The sequence below is a fragment of the Octopus bimaculoides genome, chromosome 2 (assembly GCF_046866305.1).
Source record: "Octopus bimaculoides isolate indiv1 chromosome 2, ASM4686630v1, whole genome shotgun sequence".
In the NCBI taxonomy this organism is placed as follows: domain Eukaryota; kingdom Metazoa; phylum Mollusca; class Cephalopoda; order Octopoda; family Octopodidae; genus Octopus; species Octopus bimaculoides.
The window spans coordinates 93,804,327-93,829,116 of record NC_142929.1 but is presented as its reverse complement, the minus strand read 5'-3'; the positions used below and the strand labels follow the sequence as shown (position 1 = coordinate 93,829,116).

The following is a 24,790-nucleotide window of genomic DNA, read 5'->3' as shown; positions in this document are numbered from 1 at the left end:
ATTGTGGTGAACACAGTTTATCTCCATTTTAAAGTTTTCAGCGGTGAACTAGACTGACACCATACCTATTTACAGTTAGACTTGAAACTTAATTCAAGTATCTTCACTAAATCAAGTGATGAGAATTAACAAGTAAACAGGTGGGCCAACAACCCAATAAATCAACCAGTTATAAATGTTAATCCATTCACTTTACTGATTCAATTTTACTGCAAAAAAGATAATATAGTTGCTATTGTTTAACTCTAGGTCAGCCCTAATAAAGAGGGGTTTCAACTGTGACCATACCATCTTTAGTTCAGACAAAATGTATCTAGAATTACATTGTCTAAGTAATACTAGATAAACTGTTTAAAGCTATGCTTTTAAGATGGTACATTGTAATGACATTATCCAGATCTGTGAAGGTACATGGCCTAATAATTAGGGTGTTGGTTTCATGATCATAAGGCAATTACTGAACTGGGCATTTCATTTCCCACTGCTCCAGTCTACTCAGCTGAAAACGAGAACCAGTCAAGTGCTGGTGTACCCCTCTCTCCCACTAACTATCACATCCTCAATGATCTTCTAAGCCAAAGATGAGGGAGTAGGAACTGAAACAATGTCTATGTTTGCTCACAACTACAGAAGAACCTAAATCAATAAGTAAAATCATGATACATGCCACCAAACTATATTTATCTGCAAGTTACATTCATGGGGATAGGGTATTCAAACTTACAAAGGTAAAAATATAGCAAACAGATATCTAAAAAAATGGAAATGAGGAAATCGGAGAATAGGGGTGGGGTTGAAGTGACAGGTAGAAAAGTAACTTACTAAGATCGCGTATTTCATTAGTCTTGATGCATTCATGTTCTTTGGTCAAAGGTAAATGAATTTCCTCCTCTTTCAGTAAAGTCAGTGATAAATCACGTATCAAAAAGAAAACTCGAATAGCCTGAGGGAAACAGGTGAAAGTTAGCCACATTTTTTTTTAACAAGAATACTCAGCCTATGTGTTTCAAGGCATTTTAAAACTAATCAAAGCATTGGATGGGGTTTTTTTTAATAAAATTACTGTGATTTTTTCAGTGGTATACCAATCAATAAGTTGATATCAAGAACACATCTTAGCAAAAAAAAAATTTATCAATTACAATATCACACTTTTTCTTCATATAAAAACAAAACTGACTGAGATGAATACTTTAATAAATAGAAACTAATGTTGAAAGTATTAAAGAAATGACAGGAAGAGCTGGCATAATGTTACTAATCATCAGTAGTCAAATAATGAGATGACCTGTTGGTAATCCACGAGTATATCAAATTACTCCTCAGAAAAACAATTCTAATATGGCAAGTTTAGTTTGAAACTTATTGTATCGTCAGTTACTGGCCCTTGATTATTCTGTCTAGAGAGTTGAAAGCGGTAAGTATTGCTCTGCCTCTTTCTTCAGTTTAACAAGTTAGTTGAGATGGTTTGTTTTAGAGAATAAATCACAGAGTATGTCAATAATAAAAGTTTCGGGGGGTGGGGGTGGGGGGTAAAATGAAAAAAACTGATGCTCAATATTAGTGATGTAAATGAAAATGGTTCAAATGGGAACAGGACCTATGTATTAAATTCAGTTTGCTAGCTTTCTCATTAGCTTTGCTGCTAATTAGTTGAATATTTTATAAATGAATTGGTTCCCCAATTACTGTTGTTCTAACACAAACTAGGAAATGAAAACTTACTGTCATAAAATAGCACTGCTATTCACTTCACTATGTAATCCAAAGATGTAACTGAATCCACATGTGACGTTTTCTACATATAGCCAAAAGCATATAAGATACCCACAAACAGAAAACCAAATTATTGCACTACTTTGAAAATAATGCATGCAGGTGTGCATGCAAGTGGGTTTGTGTGTGTGTGTGTGTGTGTGTGTGTGTGTGCACGTGTGGATTGATCATGAGTGAAAGAAGAGAGAGTGGTTTCAAGTGTTTTTAAGAGAGAAAATAACAAGTCTTACTCGTCTAGCTCGTTCCACCTCTCCACAAGGAAGCCGTTTGTTGAAGGCAATGCCAGTAAGAGGTGTGCCTGTGGGAGGTAGTAAAATTGAAGCATCCATGGTAAGGTACTCAACATTCAAAGGCCGCTCCTGAAACAAAACTTTCCAAGTCAGTTATAAAGGAACGTACAAAAAAAGCAAATACAAAAATATTTCCAATTTGTAAATCTGAATTAACAAGTGAAAGAAAATAGTATTATAAATTATCTTATAGTAATTAACTAAGATTCCATAAAGAATGAAAACCATTTAGTTAAATTTAAGTTTCATTTAAATTTAGAATTGAAATTTAGTTTATAATCAATAGGTATTTTCAGTATTTGATTATTTTTTTAATCTTCATATTAAAAAAACAGTAAATTAGCAATAAAAAAAATTTGAATTATAAAATACCATCATTTCTCTGTATTCATCTTCAAACATATCAAGAAATATCTCTTCACTCTGTGAAAACAAAGAGAATAAAATAGGTATGATATTTGATATCAAATTATGAAAATATATATTAGCCATGCTAAACTCACAGAATAATTTTAAATAATTGGACTAAACTCAGAGGATTATTTTAATTGCAGTATTTAGTTATGTCTGAGTTCAAATCCCATTAAATCTTCATGAGGTCGATAAAATATATAACTGTCAAGCACTGAAGCCGATTCAATCAACAACATATTTCCATGGGAACAAAAGTCCTTGTACCAACATTAGAAATCATTATTATAAATAATCTAAACTTGATTCCATAAGAATATTAAACATAAATCAAACTAAACTCACAGCACAGTATTTATTATAAAAGTATATACATTTATAAAGCATTAGTATGCTCTATAAAGCATTAGTATAAAAAGATATTCATGGTACATTATAACAAGCATCTTTGTGAATATTAACAAATATCAAAGCTAAAAATTTTGGCAATGTTATTGAAAATATTATTAAAAATTGTCAAAACTTTTCAACAAATAGAGCAGGCAAGAAGAAAGTTTACTAAAATTTGTATTTCATCTAATTCTGTTATATAGAAAATAATAGTTCGTATGCAGTTATATCATAGAAGAGCCATTTAACCATTAAGTTTCAACACAGATCTCCAATCAGACTACAGTAAGCAGGCTCACCACACAATGACAGCAGCAGTAAACTTAAATCATAATCAGTAATATAATTATATTGCATTTAGCCTATATCATATTATCACTAAGAATATTTATGACAAAGCCATTGAAACAAAATCTAAGTATAAGAATGAAAGTTACAAACCTTATAGAAGTTACGCAACAACTGGTTACTGCATTCTCGTGCATTTTCAACACATGCCAGATGTCTGTCTTGCAAAAATGATCTCCCATTTCTGTATACCAATTGTTTTAATAATTTTATGCTTAATTCTAATGTAGCTAATCGTAATTTGGCAGCTAAAAATATCCCAAAAGAAAAAAATACCATCAGTCATTTGACAACAATGAAATAAAGGAAGTTGTATGTATTTTATAGAATCACTTTTCTAAAACACACTCATGACAAAAATATGCTAATTCTTTAATGGTTGAATACTAGGCATTTATTTTTAAAATAGATAATCAGATGAAAAGAGGAAATGTCTATGATCTTTGTAGGCCTTCCATGATGTGGTTGATGTTCTTGGAAATTTGTAGATTGATATGAGCATCTTTTAATGTCTAATGAAGACTAAATATGTCGCAGTATTTAACTATATCCCTTGAAGTTGCTAGTTCAAATCTCACCAGGGTTGACTTGGTCGTTCACTTGGGTTAAGAAACAACAATTAATAATACACTGAGATTAATTCAATTGACTATACCTATGCTACTGCACCTTCTATAAACATGTGATCATATGCTGAAGTTAAATTCAATGAATATCCTGATCATATCAGACTAGTGAGGTTGCAATTGATTTTCAGTTTGAAATTATGCACATAAATGTTTCAAGAATAAAATGAGTAGGAAAAGATTCAGCAAAATGTTTAATTTGGAGGGTAAAACAAAAGGAATGGTGATAAGGGAAGTAGTTGCATCAAGAGAGCTTAGAGGTGGAATACTGTTTCCAGGAGCAAAAAATCATTGTAATGATTGTAAAAGAGGCAGGAAGATGACAGCACATGAATATGTTAGGGATTACAATGTATGGGCAAGCAAAGTTCACCTTGTTGCAAACATTAGCACCACATTTTTCCTGCAGAAAGTTGGGATGAGCATCAGCTATATCAATCTTATTTAACCATGAAGATGATGCTTTTGTAAAAAATGTGAAAACTAATTTCTTAACTGTTCACAGCAGAAGATGTTAATACTATGTTGAAAGAAACTGTATATTATGGGAGTCATATTTGCCATTTAATAAACATTTATTCTTTACAGTACCATGTCAATGACCGAGTTACTAATACTTTCATCATCTTCATTTAACATCCATGTTCTATGTTGGTAGGTGTTGGACAAGATCCAATGGCTTCAAGAACTGCATCATGTTCAAGTGTCTATTTTGGCATGGTTTCTATGGCTGGATGCCTCCCTAATGCCAACCATTTTACAACATGTACTGGGTGCTTTTTTTCGTGCCACTAGCACTAGTAAGGTTGTCATGAAGCTTGCAACCCAAATGGGGATAACTTCATGTTATGATTTGGAAGGTAGAGAGGGGTAAACTATGAGAGAAAAGGGCCACAGCAGAACAAGTTTCTTGTTGTGAAGGAGCTACATGAGTACTCATATTTTAAATGAGATGATAGGAGTGATCCAGTGGAACTGGAAAGTGATAAAAATAGTGGTGATGAGGTGTTAAGGTGACACTTCTCTCAATATATTTAGAATTCTACAAACATTCAGTTCCCATGACATTATCTACCATTTTATTTTTTTAATGGAGTCAGTAGGTTGTTTGAAAAGAAAAAAAAGAAGTTGAGTATCATTATCAGACTGGTAAATTAATGGTGAAACAAAAACAATATATAACAGCTGTCCATGGTTAGCCACCTACATATGTTTATAACCCTGGTTTAATAAATGACCCAGTATAAGTCACTCAGATTTTAGATTAATAGAAAATTCAGAAAGCAACATAAATATATGTATATATACTTCTAGGATATAAAAATTAAAGTTATTACTTACAGGGCTGACAGGCTAAGGTGATGATCTTGATCAATTTTTCTACTAATGCTATGTTATAATATTCTTTAGTCTGAATGAAAAAGAAAATTGGTTTGTAAAATTTTACAAGAATTCAATTAATGAAATTAAAAGATCACAAGTTAACCAAATAATTAACAGAATATTAATTATATTGCTTATATTACCTCACATCGTTCTGTTGGCATTAGCACAGTATCCAGAAGGCCTTGGTGTATTCCTAGATATGAAAACACAAGATATAAAATATAACTACTAAATACCTATATAAGTGAAGAATAAAGTAGTTGGCATTCCATTTGTTCCATGGTTTACAATTGTTACAACAACACGTGAGTGACAAATCAAACATCATCTATATAAACATGGAATAGAACTATGATATAGTCATGACCAATATGTAATATATTTCACACAATAGTAAGTACTGCCTGAGATAAATGCCTAGATTATCTGGTCCCTTCTCACTTGTATATAACCTCCCCCCTCCCTCTCACACACACACACACACGCACGCACGCATGCGCGCAGGCACACGCGCACACACGCACGCACGCACGCATGCACACACGCACACACGCACACGCACGCACGCACGCACGCACGCACACACACACACAGCCTATGATCAAATATACTCCTACAATTTGAACCATCTAAAAAAAACATTTCTTCTGATACGAATATAATTATCAGGTGCCAAATTTTTAGTCATTATAGTATTGGATAGAAAGCCTGACACTAGTTTTTCCAGCTCTCTGTACTCAGAAATCAAATCCCACCATGGTCAAATTTACTTTCCATCCTTTCAGTGTTGATAAAGTAACAATCTAGGGCAATGGACTGGCAGAATTATTAGAGCATTGAACAAGATTCCTTGTAATTTGTTCTAGCTCTTTACATTCTGAATTGAAGTCCCACCAATGGCCATGTCATTAATCCACTGAGAAAAAGTTTCACGATAGACTATGACTGACTGCAGCACTAGCTTCTCTTTGAAATCAAACATACCTCACCTCCCACTGCCATAGATGCAGGAACTTTAAGACCAAGCACTGTGAGGAATTGAGCGTGCGACATTTTCTCCAAACTAATCCAACTCCTTAGTAAATGGTCCCAAGGTTTCAAAAACCCTGGAAATATCCTTGGCAATGAAGAAACACTGCTGTCAACAACAAAAGGAAAAAAATTTCTTTTGATACAAATTTAATTATTCGTTTTGATCTTTCAGTAATAATAAACTTAAAACTGTAACAAAGACCCCTAAAATGTTACCTAGTTCTGAAGTTTATCACTCATTTAAAAGATTATTGAATTTTGTTCCCCAATGCTCTGCTTCTCAATGAGACATTTTTCCTTCTCCAGGCAATATATAATCTTAACTTTGAAAATTTCATTAGTCACATACAATTAGATCTTAAAATGCCATTGTTTCTTCATTTACATTTCAGAATGTTAACCCTTGAGCATTTAAGCTGGCCATGCCAGGTCAAAATATTCTATTTGTTTTATGTTCAAAATGGCCAAATCTGACTTCTCACACCTACCAAAGAATGTTATTTTAAAAATAAGCAATTATACCATTAAAATCTCAAAGCTATGAAATAATGCATAATCAATTCAAAACAAAGTGAACAAACAAGCACTACATTTGACAGAGAAATTTTAATGCTAACAGGTTAAAATGATATATAAACACATTGTGAATAAAATAGGGTTTAATCATAAAAATACCAAATCTTTTATAGAAAAAAAACATTGCAAAATAAAAAAAGAATTATTATATTTATCTTTTTTTTTAATGCAACAGCTTAGTACAAACATCTTAGTTTATCTGCATGACTAAACACACACAATTATATGAATTTTTAAAAATATCATTAACTTGTTTCTTGTGTTCATTTAACACCTACACATCCACACATATATATAGTGAGGCAAAACTAATTACAATGAACCTAATATTTCCAAAAGAAAAGGAGCAAATTAGAAGGTAGGTATCCCAACAAAATCAGAAATTGTTTTTACTAGATACAATTTTATTTTACTATTGTTTTATTTCCAATTTAAGGGGGATTTTGTCTACTCTGATTCAGGTATGTAAAGTTTACTGCAACTAATACCAAAAAACTCTTCCAACTGCTAACTATAGATAAAAAATTAGCACAATCTTATCCAAAGGATTGAGTAAAGCTTTCCATAACAAGGTTAGGTTTGAACTTATGATATTGTGGTCACTGGATACTGTTGAGAATGCAAACAGTTATTGTGTAATATGAAAGTGCACAATAAAAATACTTATTAAATATATAAATAGCCTAAAATAACATTTTAATCATATTTTTTAAAACTTAATCCTATAATATATAAGAGAAAAAGTTAAAATGTGACAAAAAACAGTTAAAGTGCTAATTAAAAGTAAACAATAATTAGCTGAATTAGTATAAAACACATGTCAAAAAATATTGCCTTTGGCTTAGAATATTTACACAATTTTTCAAATATATTGTGTGTGTGTTTGTGTTTGTGCAACTTTCATTTGTAGGTTGCACGTTGTGGCCTGATTGGGGATGAAATTTAACAGGTTATAATATCAATACTGTGATAATGGTGATGAGACACACAAGGTATAATTTTTTTTTTTTTTTTTTTTGCATCTTCATATGGCAACAGAATTTAAAAAAAAAAAAGGTTTTTCCCCATAGATAAATTCACTCCCCTAATCTTGTGTAGGTTGGGAGTGTGGGCAATTTATTTGTTATATATAAATAGATCTCCTATCTTTTTAAATATTACAAGCATTTAAATCTAGTCATAAAATATATTATGTATTTTGTTGTCAACAGAATAGAGTTATTTCCAGCACAAACAGTAGAGTGCCTTACATCATTTAGAATGGTCACAGCTAAAATGTTAACTGATTACTGAAGTTCAACCAAAACTGAGATAGAGGATATTTTATACTTGTATAAATATATACAATATATACTTGTATAAAAGTATACTATATAAAAGTATACATCTGTCTAATGATATGCATAAAATCCACATATCTGCTTAAGGAGAACTAACAAGAGTATAAAAGAAGAAAATATTTAATTGGCTTGTTCTCAAGCAGTTAGTTTAACATGCTAGGTTGCTCAGGTGCCTACAAGGATTAGTCATTAGATGTGTGTTGGAGTTGCATGTGAGCAAAATTAGCTGTATTAAATTTTTCAAATAGGACATATTCATACGTGTCAGTTTTAGTGCTGCTCACTTAAAAAATTCATATCATGTAGTTACTTCCAAAAAGAGATAGTTTTATCATAAAAGAAAAAAAAAACCCAGATACTTTTAAATACAAGACATTTCAGCAAAAATAGAGAAATACAGAAATAACTGATTTTCAATTATTTATTTTGTTTGTTTATTTTTATTCAGTCACATTAGTTTAAAGCATTCATGTTTAGAACTAACAATGTTCTTACTTAACCCTCATTGCATGCAGTAGTAATCAGCAGCAGCTTAAGGAGCTTTCTCCATTTAGCTGCTGATGAAGCTAAGCCCCCCCCCCCTCCCCAACCCTATTCATACAGAGTCAACAAGAGAAGGAATAGGAATACAATTTGATATCAAATTCAAATACACCTTTTTGAAAGTATGTAGATACGTTTGAGATTATCTGAAACTGAACTTTTCAGCTACCACAAAGTTCAAATTTTTGAAATCCCTAACAATCACAAAAAAACTCATCCAAAACTGCTTTCACACATTGATTATATGTGATTATTGAAATGTTAGTGAACAAGTAGCATTGCACATTTCTTAGCTATGCAAGCATAGGGACTTGCATACAATTCTCTTGACTAGAATCTAATACTTAACAGTGTATATTGCGAATTTCCAGGTACATCCTGTTCTCTTGGAATTACATTATTAAATAGCCTGATATAGTGAAAGGATGGAAAATTAAAAAAACAGAAAATAGAAAGTCCCACAGAAAGCTAAAACCTACTGATATTGAGAAGCACAAGATGATAAAATGATTTAACTTCAACAGAATCTGTTCATAGATTACTTTATCAACTTTGCAGACATTAACTGTCATATTCACCACTTATTCTCAATTCTTCCTTCCACTACAATTATCTTCAATATTCTCTTATAGATAAACCTTTCTGACCCTGAAAACTACTATCCTATTGCATTCATGTCTTCTTTCTACTCTTCAGGTCAGCACAAAATTGAAGTATTTAGAGACTTTATTTCCAATAGCATCAAAATTCTGCAATGTATATTTTGACTATAACTTTCAGCAATGACTTAACGAAGCTAATCTTTTCCATTCAGAAATAGAGATCTTAACTATTTCAAAAGTAAAGGAACAATGCTAAAAAAAATGTCTAGACCAAAGTGCTGGTATTTTTCCAGTAAACCAGTGAAGATGTCTGATAAAGTTTTGCTTATAATTATCTAACATGGGAGAAGACCTTGTCCTCCTAGTAACAAAATAAACAGTGTTTTGTATCCTTGGAGATGAATCTGTAAAAACAAAAACTCAATTATCTCCAACAAACTATGATCCAACAATCAATAAAAGAAATATTTGACATTTTGTAGCAAGTAATTGGCAAGTTTTCAAGTCTGAAATTGGATTTGTAATTTAACTGGAGTTCACAGATGTGGCAAATTATCTTCAGTTACTTATATTTGCTTAGAATATAAGCAATAAAGGCATTACAGAAGAGTTTTTGATTAATACAGCACTAAAAGCAACAACTGAAGCAGACATCATTGAAAGGATAGATTAATTTTTCAAACAACATGGTTTAAAATGGGTTTAATCTAAAAGCACAAATGATGGAGTACCAGGAATGTTAGGGCAGATGTGTAGCTTCCTCAGAGATCCTGTCATGGAAATAACTGTTCACATTATGTTTATGAATTACATGGTTTTATAAGGTGAATGATCCAATGTATTATCACTGGTGGTTAACTATATAAACTCCAAGCAACTGGTTATTAAAACAACTGTCTGAAGATGATGGTGATGCCCAAATTTAGTGGTAGATAAATTTATAATGACCTACATCAGGAATACTAAAAACTGCAGTTTAACATCACAGTTAAGCAGTTCATTAGATCTAAATACACTTTAGTATGTTAAATATCAGATGAATTTTTCTAATTAGGTGTACAACATACATTATTGAAATATCTTGTCTTGAAATTTTATTGTAGTTATTCCATACTGGCTTTCCCATGGGAAATGTCACAAAATGTGTTTGAGCTTTGAAAATATCTGGAAAAGCTGCAACACTCTAACAAACACAAAGATATTCTTGCTTCCTTGAAAGATCATTTCTTGACTGAATTTTACTTTTCCCATTTGAAACCATGTTGTATTATTGATATCTTTGATGTTCTAAAATATGCTAAACCAGAGTCGTCAATAAAGAGATGCAACAGTGTGAATTTGTACTTAAGCTCAGAACATATATTGCAAAACTATGCCTGTGGAAAGGAAATATTCAATTTGATACTTAGGCTATGGCAATGTTTATTAGTCACAAAATTTCTAAATCACAATCAACAATGTATGTATTAATCACTGAGTATCTTACGAAACTGGAAAAAGAACTTAACATATATTTCCCAAATTTTGGTGACAATTTGTTTTTTTGTTTTTTTTTAATCGTTTCACTTCAGATGCTTAAGTGCTGCAGGCAGGAACAGATATGCAAGAGGAGACAAATCTTCAATATGATGATTCTGCAAGTGAGATATTTTCTGAAGAGAATTTGTGTGATTTTTAATTTTGGATGCAAAACTCATCCATACAGATTGGTAAACCCTTCATTGAGTACAATAAGGACCAGGCTGTAGGCGTCAAGATCTAAAAGCAGATGTACAACTTTTGTTTGTTAGCTATGTCCAGTTGAAGCATTTCTTCAGCCCTCTTGGTTATTAATTCTGACTTCACTAATCAGAACATCAGTGGATACCACAAACTTTTCAGTATCAACATTGATGGTGAGTCCTTGCATAATAAACACTATCTGAATATAAAAATCTCCTTCTTTATTATCATTTTAAATACCACAATTCAAATGGAATGCTTCAATTTAATTTCATGTCACTCTTTGTTTTCTCACATTTTGAGAAAACCCCTCAAAAGTTTTCACATGGAAAACAAAATTCAACCTTAAAACACTAACTTCAACAACATGTACGTGTGTGTGTGTGTGTGTGTGTGTGTGTGTGTGTGTGTGTGTGTGTGTGTGTGTGTGTGTGTGTGTGTGTGTGTGTGTGTGTAATATATATATATATATATATATATATATATATATATATATATATATATATACATACACACACACACAACAACTTGAATAGATATAAATCTGGAAAGTTTTATTGATTTCAAGCAATGGTCATAAAAACAAGCTTCACACAAAGCAGTTGCACCAAAGCCCATCAGAAGAAAGTATCTTAAATATATTTATAAGAAAACAATAGGAAAATATAAATGAATTCCCTAACATTGCTGTGAAGCATGCAAAAAGCATGACCTATTTTGTAAAAGATAATGTGAATAATTCATGCTTCACATGAAGATCATTACAATAGCAGCTGAGAGAAACAAAAACAATACCAACAGTAACTAACACTTACGGTAGAGTCCTGAAAGTAATAAGTGCAGAGTAGAAAGTTAAATAAAGAGAAAAGTTCTTTTATAATTTAGAAAAGGACTTAGTAAATATATAATAAAAGAAGTATATCAAGCTTGTTTTGGAATAATATTGTATATTCTCTGTAATACTTACAGAGAATATGTAAACAAATGTCTAAAATACAAACTAACAGGGAATATACACCTTCCATTCTTTATATTTTCCTACTTACTTTCTGCTTACTTTCAATGTTCCTTCCAGGACAATTTTTTCAATTCATAATAGTCTCTCTCTCTCTCTGTTTCCTTGCTATTCAAAACCAAAGTAATCTTCTTCGTTGTGCTGCTAAATTTGTAGGTAAATCCACACACATTGCATGAAGTTTGTGCTACAGCTGCCATGGCCATAATCTCCATACACTGTAATATCATCAACCCTAGAGATTCCCTACAAAATCATTGTATTTCATGCTTTAATAATAACTTTAATATCTACCTCTCAGTTGGTTCTCACAAGGACCTTACAAAACTGGTCCATGTGTTCATCTGACAATCCTATTGGCTTGCATATATTCCTGTAGACATTGCATTCCTTTAAATAGCCTAATAAATATAATTTCATACCTAACTACAGCAACTGTATCTATTCCTCTGCTAAATGTGTATTACTTTGGATGATAAATCTCCATTTCACTTACAGCATACAATACACCAACATTCTACTACTACTATTTCCATGCCTCTAGCTTGTATCTAGATTTATATTAATTATTCAAAGATCAATTAAATGAAAAGAGTACTTTTTGAAATATAGTATTGATAATTAAGAAAAGGAAGAAATTATGGATAATATAAGTGCCAACATAAACTCATGCTTTTTAAAGAAATAAACATACGTGAGAGAGAATAATTTTGGTTTTGTAAAATAACAAAGAAAATAATTTAATTTACTAATTTAATTGATTTAAAAAAAGGTGTAATCTAATTCTGCATAAATTTATAATAACTTATTGTGAATATTAAAAATGCAATTTAATATCACTCTTAAGCAATTTATTAGAGCTAAACATACATTGGTAAGTTAAATATCAGATGATTTTCTAAGTAGTTCTACAAGCTTGAGACCTAGAAGAGACTTTCTCACTAAGACTGAGCTATAAATAAATAGTTGTTTTATTCACAGCTCATTTTATTCAGAAGATTTGTCTCCTTTTCATTTGATGTTACTGACACTGGTCTATGAATTAATTACAAAGGTTCATGTAGCTATCACCATAATTTTGTTTAAACATCACACAAATATCAATTTTTGTCAGGTGCAGATGACAAATGATAATTTGGAAATATCTGAATTACATTATACACAAAAACGTGCATAAGGACAAAAGGTAAGATGGAAACAGCCAATATCAAAACAGAGTCTAAACTCTAAAACTGGAAAGCACACCTATAATCATTAAAGCAGAAGGGTTTTTATCATGACATTTTGAGCAAGACAGAAAACACGGTGATGACAAACAGGCACACAGACGAATACAAATTAATAAACTGAATTAGAGACAAGAACTGAGAGGGTTCCCTACCATCTGTACATCATTAGCCAAGTGTCAGGGCATGGAAATAATACAGATTGAATAATTCATAATAATATAGAGTTAATTACTGAAAATAAAATGTTTACTTTCAAACTTTAACCTGAAAGAAATTATTTTTTAAAAGTTGATTCAATATAACAACAAACAAATATATAAGTAAAAGTTGCAAATGGAAATAGTTTTTTTTTTTTTTGTTGTTATTCTGTTAAGAAAGTTATATTAAGTCACTAGTAATTTTTAAAATATTGCAATATCATAGTAATCTTGTTTTTATTTTTAGCATTGTGCTAAACACAAGCTATGTTATAGAAATTTAGCAAAAAATAGAGTGAACAGTGATTTGTATATGAAGAGAATTTGAATAGGTATGTAATAAGAAGGAATAATGATAATCTGTTGTCAAATGTTATCAATTAGTGTCTTGCTTGATAGTAATAAAGAACAATCTGGAGGTAATCTGGAAGTAATTTTGGTTGACCTAACCAGATAACTGGAGTACCAGAACATATCTTGCCCCATGGAAGCATTTTATAAAAGATTTGTCTTTAGAAATATAATTTTTTATTGTAATAGTTTTTTTGTTATCTTATATCATTTTGATATTCATCAGACAGCGATTCCACTTTGTATGTAGACATAGTTTCTGATTATTTCTACATGATTTTGAGTTGCAATTTTATGCTAAAAATAAAAACAACTATGTCCATTAAGTAGTAATTGATTCTTTGTTTTGCCTTAAAAAGCTCAAATAACAAAACTTCCTCACAGCTTATTATTGTAGTTGTACATTTTTAATATTGCTAGTAAACTAAAGTGTTTCCCCTTTTGCTATGTTTTTTAAGAGCACACTAAACAGGTTTCATCTCAAATTCTTGTGAATTTGCTAGCTGACACTGTCTATAATATAGTATAGACAACACCAATAAGAGTTCAACCTTCTCAATTTTAAGGCTATAATCCTAACAAAAATTACAAAATTGAATCCAAAAACACTTGGGTAATTTTTTTTTAGGCTTTAAATATAAACTAAACTTTAAGAAAATATGTTATCATCATCATCATCATCATCGTTTAACATCCATTTTCCATGCTAGCATAGGTTGGATGGTTCAACTGGGGTCTGGGAAGCCAGGAGGCTGCATCAGGCTCCAGACATTAATTTATTCAGTAACTTCAAATATTTTCTAATTCAAAAACAGTAGGCTGTCTGGGATCTGTAGCCTTGGAAGGCAACCAGACAAGAAGGTCAACTCCAAGCATACACCTTAACTGCTTGTAAGTGCTAAGGGAGTCAATCCTAACAGTAAGTCAATTCTGATGAGAACTCAGGTTGCACTGATCTCATTCCTACTGAAGATGAATGGTGGTTGTACCTAAAGTCCCTCAGCCTTAACCATAAGGATGTCAATATATCTTCATTCATTTCAAAAACACCTGTACTAATAGCAGTTTAAATAAGAACAATTCTACGATGCTGACTTTCTCTTAATGTAAAATCCATAATGGAGAAGAAAATTTTAGGAAGGATATTTTTTCACATGCTATCACGCTTAACAAGACGTTCTAATTTATTGTATAATATACAATGAAGTACATTTTATCCTAAATTACTATTTCATTATTAACAGCATTGTTACATATCCAAAGACTAGATTGCATTTGTCTGTCACATTTCTGACAATAACAATATTTACTTGCAAAGTTTTTACTAACATACTAATGTCAAAAAGGGAGGGTAGTAGTATAAATTTTTTCTGTCAGAACTTGAAAGCACAGCAATGGGGGGGGGGGGGTATTTTGTTATACTTATTGATGTAATGTTCAACTATTTAATGAGTTATTTGTTTAAATTAAAAACTGATACAAACTAAAAGGCTTGACAATATACATATATTAAAATATATTTATAAATATATATGTATCAGCGAAAGCAATGTTTATAACATCAATATATAGTTGTATTAACAAAATATACAGTCAATGTTACAAAAATATTAATGATTCTTAATGAATATTTGTCAGATCTAAGTTTTAAACTTGATAAGTTAGTTTGTTCATTGGGAGTTCTATGTCACTAACAAGTTCTATAATGGCTTGAAGACTGATCCAATAAGTTCTTCAAACTTGCAATGTCAATGTGCCATGGTTTGCTGTTATGAATTCAATACTATTTTACAGTGAAGTTAAATATATTTTCACATTCTGAACTGCTTTCAAACTATACAAGGTATTCCATATAACTTAGAAAAATCTAGTAATATACAAATGCTGACATGATTTTATTTTTTAAACCCTATAACAAGTGCTCTTAATAAGTGTTTCAAGCATAATCTCAAAGAAGAAAACCAACAAACAAATTCAAGAAAGATCGTTTTCTTCAGTTAGCTAAATTATTTTTTCTGTTTATAACAAAATTTAAATATTTTAAAGGATATTCACATACCTTCATTGTGTCCCATTGCATATAGTAAACACAAAGCAAATAAAGTCTCATAGTCATTTTCATTGCATTCTAAGGCATTGAATATGGCTTCCAAATATGGTCTGGAATATAAATAAAGATTAATGTTTGATAAATTTATATCTAAATAGTCCTTTATAGACCCTTGGTTCCCAAACTTTTACAAAATTTTCTTCCTACAGACCCCCTCCCGTTTTTTCAAGGCTTCACGGACCCCCACCCCTGCTCCAAAATGAAAAAATCAGAAGACAAACAAAGCAAAGTGACCTTGTATAAAATAATTTTTCATGAAATAAAATTTTACTCTTTTACTTGTTTCAGTCTTTTGACTGTGGCCATGCTGGAGCACCGCCTTTAGTCGAGCAAATCGACCCCAGGACTTATTCTTTGTAAGCCTAGTACTTATTCTATCGGTGTCTTTTGCCGAACCGCTAAGTTACGGGGACATAAACACACCAGCATCAGTTGTCAAGCGATGTTGGGGGACAAACACAGACATACAAACACAGACATACAAACACATACATATACATATATACGACAGGCTTCTTTCAGTTTCCGTCTACCAAATCCACTCACAAGGCTTTGGTCGGCCCGACGCTATAGTAGAAGACACTTGCCCAAGATGCCACGCAGTGGGACTGAACCCAGGATTATGTGGTTGGTAAGCAAGCTACTTACCACACAGCCACTCCTATGCCTTTTACTGATAAAAAAAAAATTTCAATGAGAGGGGTGAACTTGTTTGATCTCCAATATATCCTCAATATTAGGCTGTATTTTTGATAATGTGACTCTAATGTTATGCGCAATATCCAGTTTATTGCAAGCCTTTGTTTTAATTGTGAGTCAAGTTGCAAAAACCATCCCACATTTACACATTGTTGTAAATGGAACAATGAATTTGAGGGCCAATTTGGCAACATCTGGTTAGGACTGCGTCATTTCAATCCAGAATTCAGTGCAACATGTTACGGAAGGTGTTTTTTGTACCTCCATCATTCAGCAAGTCGATGAACTATTCTTGAATGACGTAATCTTCTGACCAAAGGTCAACAACAGAGATGGCAAAGGGATTGGTAATGAAATAATGAACTTTTTCAAAGTTTTGTAGTTTGGGGAAGTATCTTTGAATTTCAGTGTGAAGAATTAAGACATGCTGTTTCATTATGATGAGGATGTCAGCATCAACTTGAAGGCCATCTTCATCAAGGAAAGTATTGAGGTTCAGAAATGGTGCAAAATTCTCACATTCCAATTTTGAATGCCACAAATGGAGCTTCATTTTAAATGCAGTCATCTTTTTAAGACAATGGACAACAATGATGTCCTTTCCTTGTAGTGCTAAGTTAACAGAATTAACTGATTCAAAAATGTCAACCAAAAAGGAGAGACATTTAAGGGACCGAGTATTGAAGAATTGTCTGTGCAGTTCTTTTTTAGCACCCGAAGAAATTTGTGTATCTCCTTTCATAGAATGAAGACTCTTTTCAGTACCCTCCCCTTGGATAACCACCTCACATGTGAGTACAGTAAAAGTGTTTCAAAATCGGAGCCACTGTCCTTGCACAAGTCAGCAAAAAGATGCAAGTTTAGAGAATTGGCTTTGATAAAATATACCGCTTTGACCACATCATTCAAAGCATTCTTCAAATGGTCAGGTATTGTTTTAACCATCAATGCTTAGGAGACTTCTCCTTCATCATTGTCTGAAAGCCAGAGCAGCATGTAAGCATTGCTGGCGCACCGTCAGTGCACACACCAACAACATGCTCTCAGTTTAAGCCATGCGTGTTAAAGAATTGATCCACTTTCTGGAATATATCCTTTGCAGTGGTTCAGGTGTTGAAGGTTTCGCAAAAAAAGGAATTCCTCTTCTAGGCACTTGTTATGCCCATAATGTACATAAACACAAAGTTGTGCTAAATCTGTCACATCAGCAGTTTCATTAATTTGGATGGCGACATAGTCAAACATTAATGTTTTTATCCTTGAGATGACCTGAGAACAAAATATTATCAGATATCTCAGTGATTCGTCGACTGATGGAAAGTGAAATATGTTTAAGCTTCCGTAGTTCAGACATCCTGAGAACGAGTGAGATTATATCTTTGCAGCAAGGAAGAACTGACTGTTCTGCAATGTTATGAGGGGTTTTTTTGCAGCAGCAGCAATTTTCCTTGAAACCTCATAGGAGGCTTTCAGACCAGCCGTAACTTCCTGCATACACATTCCTATGTCATCAAACCTGGATTTGACTGTTTTACAAATGAAGTTACTTGCACTAGGAAAGACATTCTTTGCCACTCTTACCATTAGAGATGTAAAGAACCAGTGAATGCTTCATTGGAAACCTGTATGTTATTGTTCACAATTTGCAATATATGGTAAACAAAAAAAAAACATACTAATGCCATGCCAACACTAAGTTCATCATCAAACAGATGAGCAGCAATTTTAATAATCTAAGGTTGTGTAAATCTGTCTATATATTTCCTAGCCTGGAGTGTAGGGATAAGTGAGTGAAGTTAGTGCAGTTAAAGGGTAGCTTGATTTGTTGTACAGTAAACAGGTTTAGAAATGGAGTTCCAAGGATCCAAACTGTGTTTAAAAAGATTAACCCTTTAGTAACTAAACTGGTTATATCCAACCAAAATATTCTACCTGCTTTACGTTCAAACTGACCAGATTTGAGCTCTCACACCTATCCTACAATGTCAATCTCAAAAATAAGCAATTACATCATCAAAATCTTGAAGCTACAAGAGGATTTATGATTAATTCAAAACAACGTGAATAAATAAGCATTACAGTTGACAAAGTAATCTGAATACCAAAGGGTTAAAACTAATACCATAAAGTTCTTGCAACTTAAATTATAACATGGTAGTTATTATGAAAGGTATTTAGACACATTGTTCAGCATTGATTTACATAAAGTATTATTGGATAGAAGATGAGCTTTCAGTAAGCTAAGCTGACAACTGTCTTTCAATATAGGTTCTAGACCTGTTCATATTGGTTAATAACTTGTAAATATCACGTTCTCTTCTTTCAACAATCTTGAAACTTGTGCATATCTGGAAAAGATAATGGTATGGCACTCTAGTGTAACTACCACAGAGTCATTGCAACACAGTCATTGCAGGAGATTCATGTGCCAGTAGGTCATTAATAAGAAACGTCATTAATATGACAGTAATTGCAAGCTAAGTTCAGCAACAGATATGTTCTGGTAGACCAAGTTCCTCAATTCACTGAGTTAAGACTCCACTGAAAATGTCATTTTCTCACAGTGTATCTGAAGCAAGAGAGCTTGATATGACATTTCACTAAGTTATATCACCAAATAAAGCTCTACACTGTAAGCTAATGAAACATGCCAATAAATTTCAGAGTTACATTGTTGTTGAGAATGTTAAGCTTGTTCTTACTGTGTGGTTACTATTTACAGTTAGATAAACAGGGCCATTTGAGAGTTTAACATTTTACCCATACAAACAGAAAAGCATTGTTGAGATGTTACAAACTACTTTCCCTTCCTCTAATAATCAAAAACTAATAATTCACTTATCTACAGCCCTCTATCCTCTAGTGTATGTTTTTATAATTCTCTTTATTGACAGTCAGGGTCAACAGATTGATCAAACACAAACAAGAATGGAAAAACACAAAATAAATCAGAACACATACCTGTTGACCAGTGAGAATTCTGCTTGCCTCTGCTCAGCACTGGCACTATGCCGTCTTCTATGGCCAAAACCATATGAACTAAGTAATTTTTCTTCATCTGTAGAGTTTTGATTTGAACTAGAGATATCTGTGTCCCCAGATATTGCTTCACTGCTGGGGCTTAAGGCTTCCCCCTCTGATAAAACAAAAAAAATTACAATCAAAAATTACTAAACCACATAATAGTCAAAAGTCTAAAGAGCATCTTTAATTACAGTAAAAGGTTAATTCCTGTAGACATTACAGATACCTTTCAATTTCATAATCAAATCTTATTTCAAATTAAATTTTTTTCAAACTTATCTTAACATGTACTAAGACAAAAAAGAAAATTTTCCAAAGCATTTTAATTATATTTTGTTTTGCACAAAAAAGAGAAATCTCCCTAACTCTATAGCATTTGAACCAGCCATATCAGGCCCAAATATTCTGTTTTGTGTCAAAACTGGCCGGACCCATCTTCTCACACTGAACCTACAATGTCAGTCTAAAAATAAGCAATATGTCCTCAACCTTTCAAAGCTATAAGATAATGCATGATTACTTCAAGACGCTGTGAATAATTAAGTATTTCATTTGATAAAGTAATCTGAATGCTAAAGGGTGGAAGTAGAAAAGAACATAAAGCCCAGCAACTGACAGAGAAATGGTTGTGCTTGACATGCAGGAAAGGAATAATTTGAAATTCCATTTGGTATACCCAGTGCAAACAATGGGTACACAAGAAGTGCAGTGGAATCACAAGCAGATTAGCAGTGAAAGCTGAGTTAAACTTCACCTTCACCTCCCATTTTCTCACATTATCCCCACCACCAAACACACTTTTACTCACATTCTCTCTTATATCACTCTGTGGCCCCACCCATCATACTTATACTCTCTGTCTTCCATTCAATCTCTCAGTTACCTTGAACAAGTGGAAACAATGTAGAGAGGACTCTTTAGTCTTAGAAGGACAAGACAACCTCTTTAGTGCTAATGTTATAATAAAATGTACCTAGAACACAACAAAGTGAAAGGTGTTAGGCAAGGAATCCAGCCATAGAAACCATGCCACAATGGAACCATCAGAAGAATAGTAACTCTGAATACAAATTAACTCTGACAATGCAAGAAGGAAAATGAACACAAAATGACAATGGCGATGTTAAGACCTATGAGCTGTGTTCTAAAACACACACTATGTTCTTTGTTCATTATCTGCCCCAAAAAATCCCAGTAAATCAAATAAATTTTATACAGAAAAAATCAAATAAATTACTATTAAATTACCTGTGCCTGTTGAAGGAGAAGATATATCATCCACCTGAACAGCCACTTCTGTTTGTATATAAAATGTAGAATTCCCTTCTTGACTGACTTCAAATTCTCCATCAGCATTTGGCATCTGTAATACCCTAAAACGCCTCATACGGTTTACTTCTAGTGTTTTCTCTAAAGGTTCTTCTGGAGCTGAGAATTCTCTTACTTTCTGTGAAAAATAATTTGAATTTTAAACAAATGAATTTAAACAAAGTTAGAGTGGCTGTGAGTGAAGGTGCTGGCTAGCTCACCATACAGTCATCAATTCAACCATTACTACATGTAATGTGTAGTACTCCTAGAATTAAGGTACTAAGTCTGTTTATCAACTGAGTCTACCCACTCATACTTCACCACTAAGTGCTTAAAATGCAAAATGCTAGCATACAAAAATGCTTATAAAAACAGTTGAGTAAAGAATTATTACTTGTTCAACACAAACACATACATATATATATATATATATATATATATATATATATATATATATATATATATATATATATATGTATGTGCATTTTATCAATGTTTACAAATAACACAGAAAAAAAAAATAAATAGTTACCAGGGTAGCAAACATTCACACAAGTACCAAGGTAGAAATTCCAGGTTTTGGTGAAATGTTTATGTATAACATAGATAAATAAATAGATGGAGTTAAACACAGGTGTTATTCAAATCTTTTTACTTCCAACATATGTTTCAAAGAAAACACTGGTATTATTCCAAAAGGAATAAAATGATGTAAAACAATGCAATCTTCTCATCAGGGAAATAAATAAACTAAACACATCAATAAGACATTTTAACAGAATGTGATGACTGCATATATGATGAAGGGAACGCTAGCAAGTTTTAAAAAAAAAAACGTTAATAGATATAACGTCAAAGGTAGTTAATAGAAAGAGAAGGAGGGGAAAGAAAGAAATTAGCAGAAAACTATTAGTGGAGAGATACAGAGCGATAGGTGAATAGGAATAAAGCTTAAAGGCTTGGAAGTAGATATATTTAGTGGAAGTGAAATGTAAGAAGACAGTCAAAGGTCGAATTTTATAAAATGGTAGAAATCACTTATAGGCATTAAAGGTATGTTTTTGCCAATGTTTGCAACAATAAACCCATCCTATAAATGTGCTTACAAGAGGATTTCCGAGAACAGGATGAAATACATTTCATTGTTACAAAGCAAACAAAAAGATTTACCTTTATCATACGAAAATGATATAGATAAAATATTCCATTCCGAATCAAATGATATAGATAGAATATTCCATTCCAAATCAAATTGTTTATTATGATAATATGGCAGTAAGAAGAAAGAATTCATTGGTAACCGTGTAGACTAGAGGCATAACTTCATTGAATACTGAGTTACAATAATGTGGAAATTTCTATAATTGTTTTTCAGAAATCAAATTATTATAACCAATTTGTTCATTTAGAACAGTAATATAAACAAATTTCCAAATAATAAAAGCTTTTTCTCAGCTGCAAAAAGGCCGATCTATCCTTGTACAATGACAGAGCAAGCAATTTTGAAGGCACCGATAAGTTGATTACACTAACCCAACTGTTCAACTAGTACTTTTTTATCGACCTGAAAGGATGAAAAGCAAAGTTGACCTCAGCAGCTTTTGTATTCAGAATATTAAGAGCCAGAAGAAATTCTGCTAAGCATTTTGTCCTGTGTGGTAACAATTCTGCCTCCATTTAACAGCAGAAAGATATCACTTACATACAGAGTAAAATTAATGCCTGTGCAGGACAGTTAATGGACAACATGATACTTTGGGGTCATTTTGCTGACTGCTAAACTGCTCAAGTTAAACTTGAAATTTACATATTTAAATGTAATATGGAGTTTTGTAAATTTTACTTTTCCTATAAGAGAAATTATTTAATGTTGAAAACAAATTAATTATTCACAAAATTTTATCTTTTACTAGTTTCAGTCATTAGACTATGACAATGCTGGAGCACCATCATGAAAAATTTTTAGTTGAATGAATTGACCCCACCCCCCACCCCATACTTACTTTTTGATAAGCTTGGTACTTATTCTATTGATCTCTTTTGTCGAACCACAAAGTTACAGAGACAAACACACCATCACTGATTGTCAAGTAGTACTGGGGGACAAACACACAAAGGGCTTCCTTCAGTTTTTCATGTACCAAATTCACTCACAAGGCTGATTTGTCAGTAAAAATATTCGCCCAAAATGCCATAGAGTGTGACTGAACCCAGAACCATGTGGTTGGGAAACAGTCTTCTTACTACACAGCCACGCTTGACTACATATTAACCAATTACATGAAATTCCAGTGTGATCAGCACAAAAGGTCACTGCTCAGTAAATTAAGAAAAGAAGAAATCAAATGGACTTACTAATTTTGGAGAATCCTCTCGTGCATCAACTCTCGTGAGACAAATATTTCCTTGAAATATGATTTCTGCCAGTTGACGAACAAGAGGAGCATGACTAATAATAAGAAACACCTAGAAATAGGTAAAGTAAAAAATATGAAAGCATTGTTAAAATGAGTAATTTTATGACTTTAACATTGTAATTCAACTACAACACAGTTGGGTAGGAAGAGATGAGAAGAGCTTACTCATAGAAAGTGTAAAAGATAGAGAACCGTTTATATACACCTCTTGCCTAGATAATATAAATAGGCTGGAATTTAAAACCAACAGTATTAGACAATTGAAAGATATCTTTGTCACATATAAATTGCATCCAGTAAACTCTGGATGCATTTAATCATTCAGTAGTTGTTAATGAGTAGAGACAATACAGTCAAGAAAACCCTCAAGCTTTGTCCTGTCAAAGACCTGACACCTTTCTAAACTGAAAGCAATGATAGAATCTATCAGTACACTCTCTGCAAAATGATTGGTATTAGGAAGCACACCCAACCATAAAAACCATGTCAAAACAGAACATAAAAGCAAGATGTAGTCTCCAATCGTTGTAGTAGTGGGTGGATGGGAGTTTCAATAACTCCAATTGGGAGCTGACTTGGATTGTGGCGATCTGTCATGTAACCCATGCCAGCAGAGAGATCAGACATAAAACGAGGCTGATGATATATGGTATTCTCTCATCGTAACATTTTATAGGACACAAATTAATTTTTGTAATATTTAACGACCAGTCTTGACAACTGAATAGATCTTAGGACATAATCGGTACTTATTACATCAAGAAATTAATAGACAATATTGACTGACAAGATTTAAATTCCATAACTATTTCAACCACAAGAACAAAGCACAAATTTATGGAAAGGAAACAGTCAAGTAAATCAACTGCAGTATTTGAATTGCACTGATTTTATCAAATCAGAAGGATGACAAGTACAGTTAGTCATCTTTGGCTGCATTGTTCTCGGGATGTAACTAAATAGGGCATCGCATTAACCCATCACCTAATGATTTCTAACTTGACACAGTGACAAATTTGGGAAAAAGTATAATGAATTATATCAACAAAATTCTTATTAACTCCAAAGGGATGAAAAGTGAAACTGACTCTGGTAGGAATTTAGAAAATTAAAGGATGTTACTAAATACCTGCAGGACATTTTGTTCAGTGTTCTACTAATTCTGCATCTATTTGTAACATAAGAATGCTAGTTATTGGAAAGATTTGTCAGTAAAAAAAAAAATTAGTAAATTACTTTTACCTGTGACAAAAGAAACAATGATACCACTGAACTAACATGTTTTCTTTCTTCTGGCTGTATAATAAAAAGAAAAGAAAAATTCGATTGAAATAGTTTTTGAATTAGAAAAATTTATTCATACTTGCATAGCCAGTTTGTTGTTTATGATTGCTA

General features: G+C 32.3%; 1 protein-coding gene across 15 annotated transcripts in view; it reads right to left on the bottom strand.

Annotated features, from left to right (window-relative positions):
* The window catches only part of LOC106883998 (protein CLEC16A), a 113,346-nt gene that overhangs the window by 14,643 nt on the left and 73,913 nt on the right, over positions 1–24,790 (bottom strand). For all 15 annotated transcript variants that reach the window (XM_089347179.1, XM_052978452.2, XM_089347182.1 and 12 more), the window contains 11 exons: positions 24,638–24,691; positions 23,334–23,444; positions 20,916–21,114; positions 19,605–19,779; positions 15,894–15,994; positions 5,368–5,420; positions 5,183–5,252; positions 3,309–3,463; positions 2,439–2,489; positions 2,007–2,135; positions 823–943 (listed from right to left, as the gene is read on the bottom strand). In XM_089347179.1, the coding sequence (XP_089203305.1) occupies positions 823–943; positions 2,007–2,135; positions 2,439–2,489; positions 3,309–3,463; positions 5,183–5,252; positions 5,368–5,420; positions 15,894–15,994; positions 19,605–19,779; positions 20,916–21,114; positions 23,334–23,444; positions 24,638–24,691 (1,219 nt within the window). The remainder of the gene's footprint in view (positions 1–822; positions 944–2,006; positions 2,136–2,438; positions 2,490–3,308; positions 3,464–5,182; positions 5,253–5,367; positions 5,421–15,893; positions 15,995–19,604; positions 19,780–20,915; positions 21,115–23,333; positions 23,445–24,637; positions 24,692–24,790) is intronic.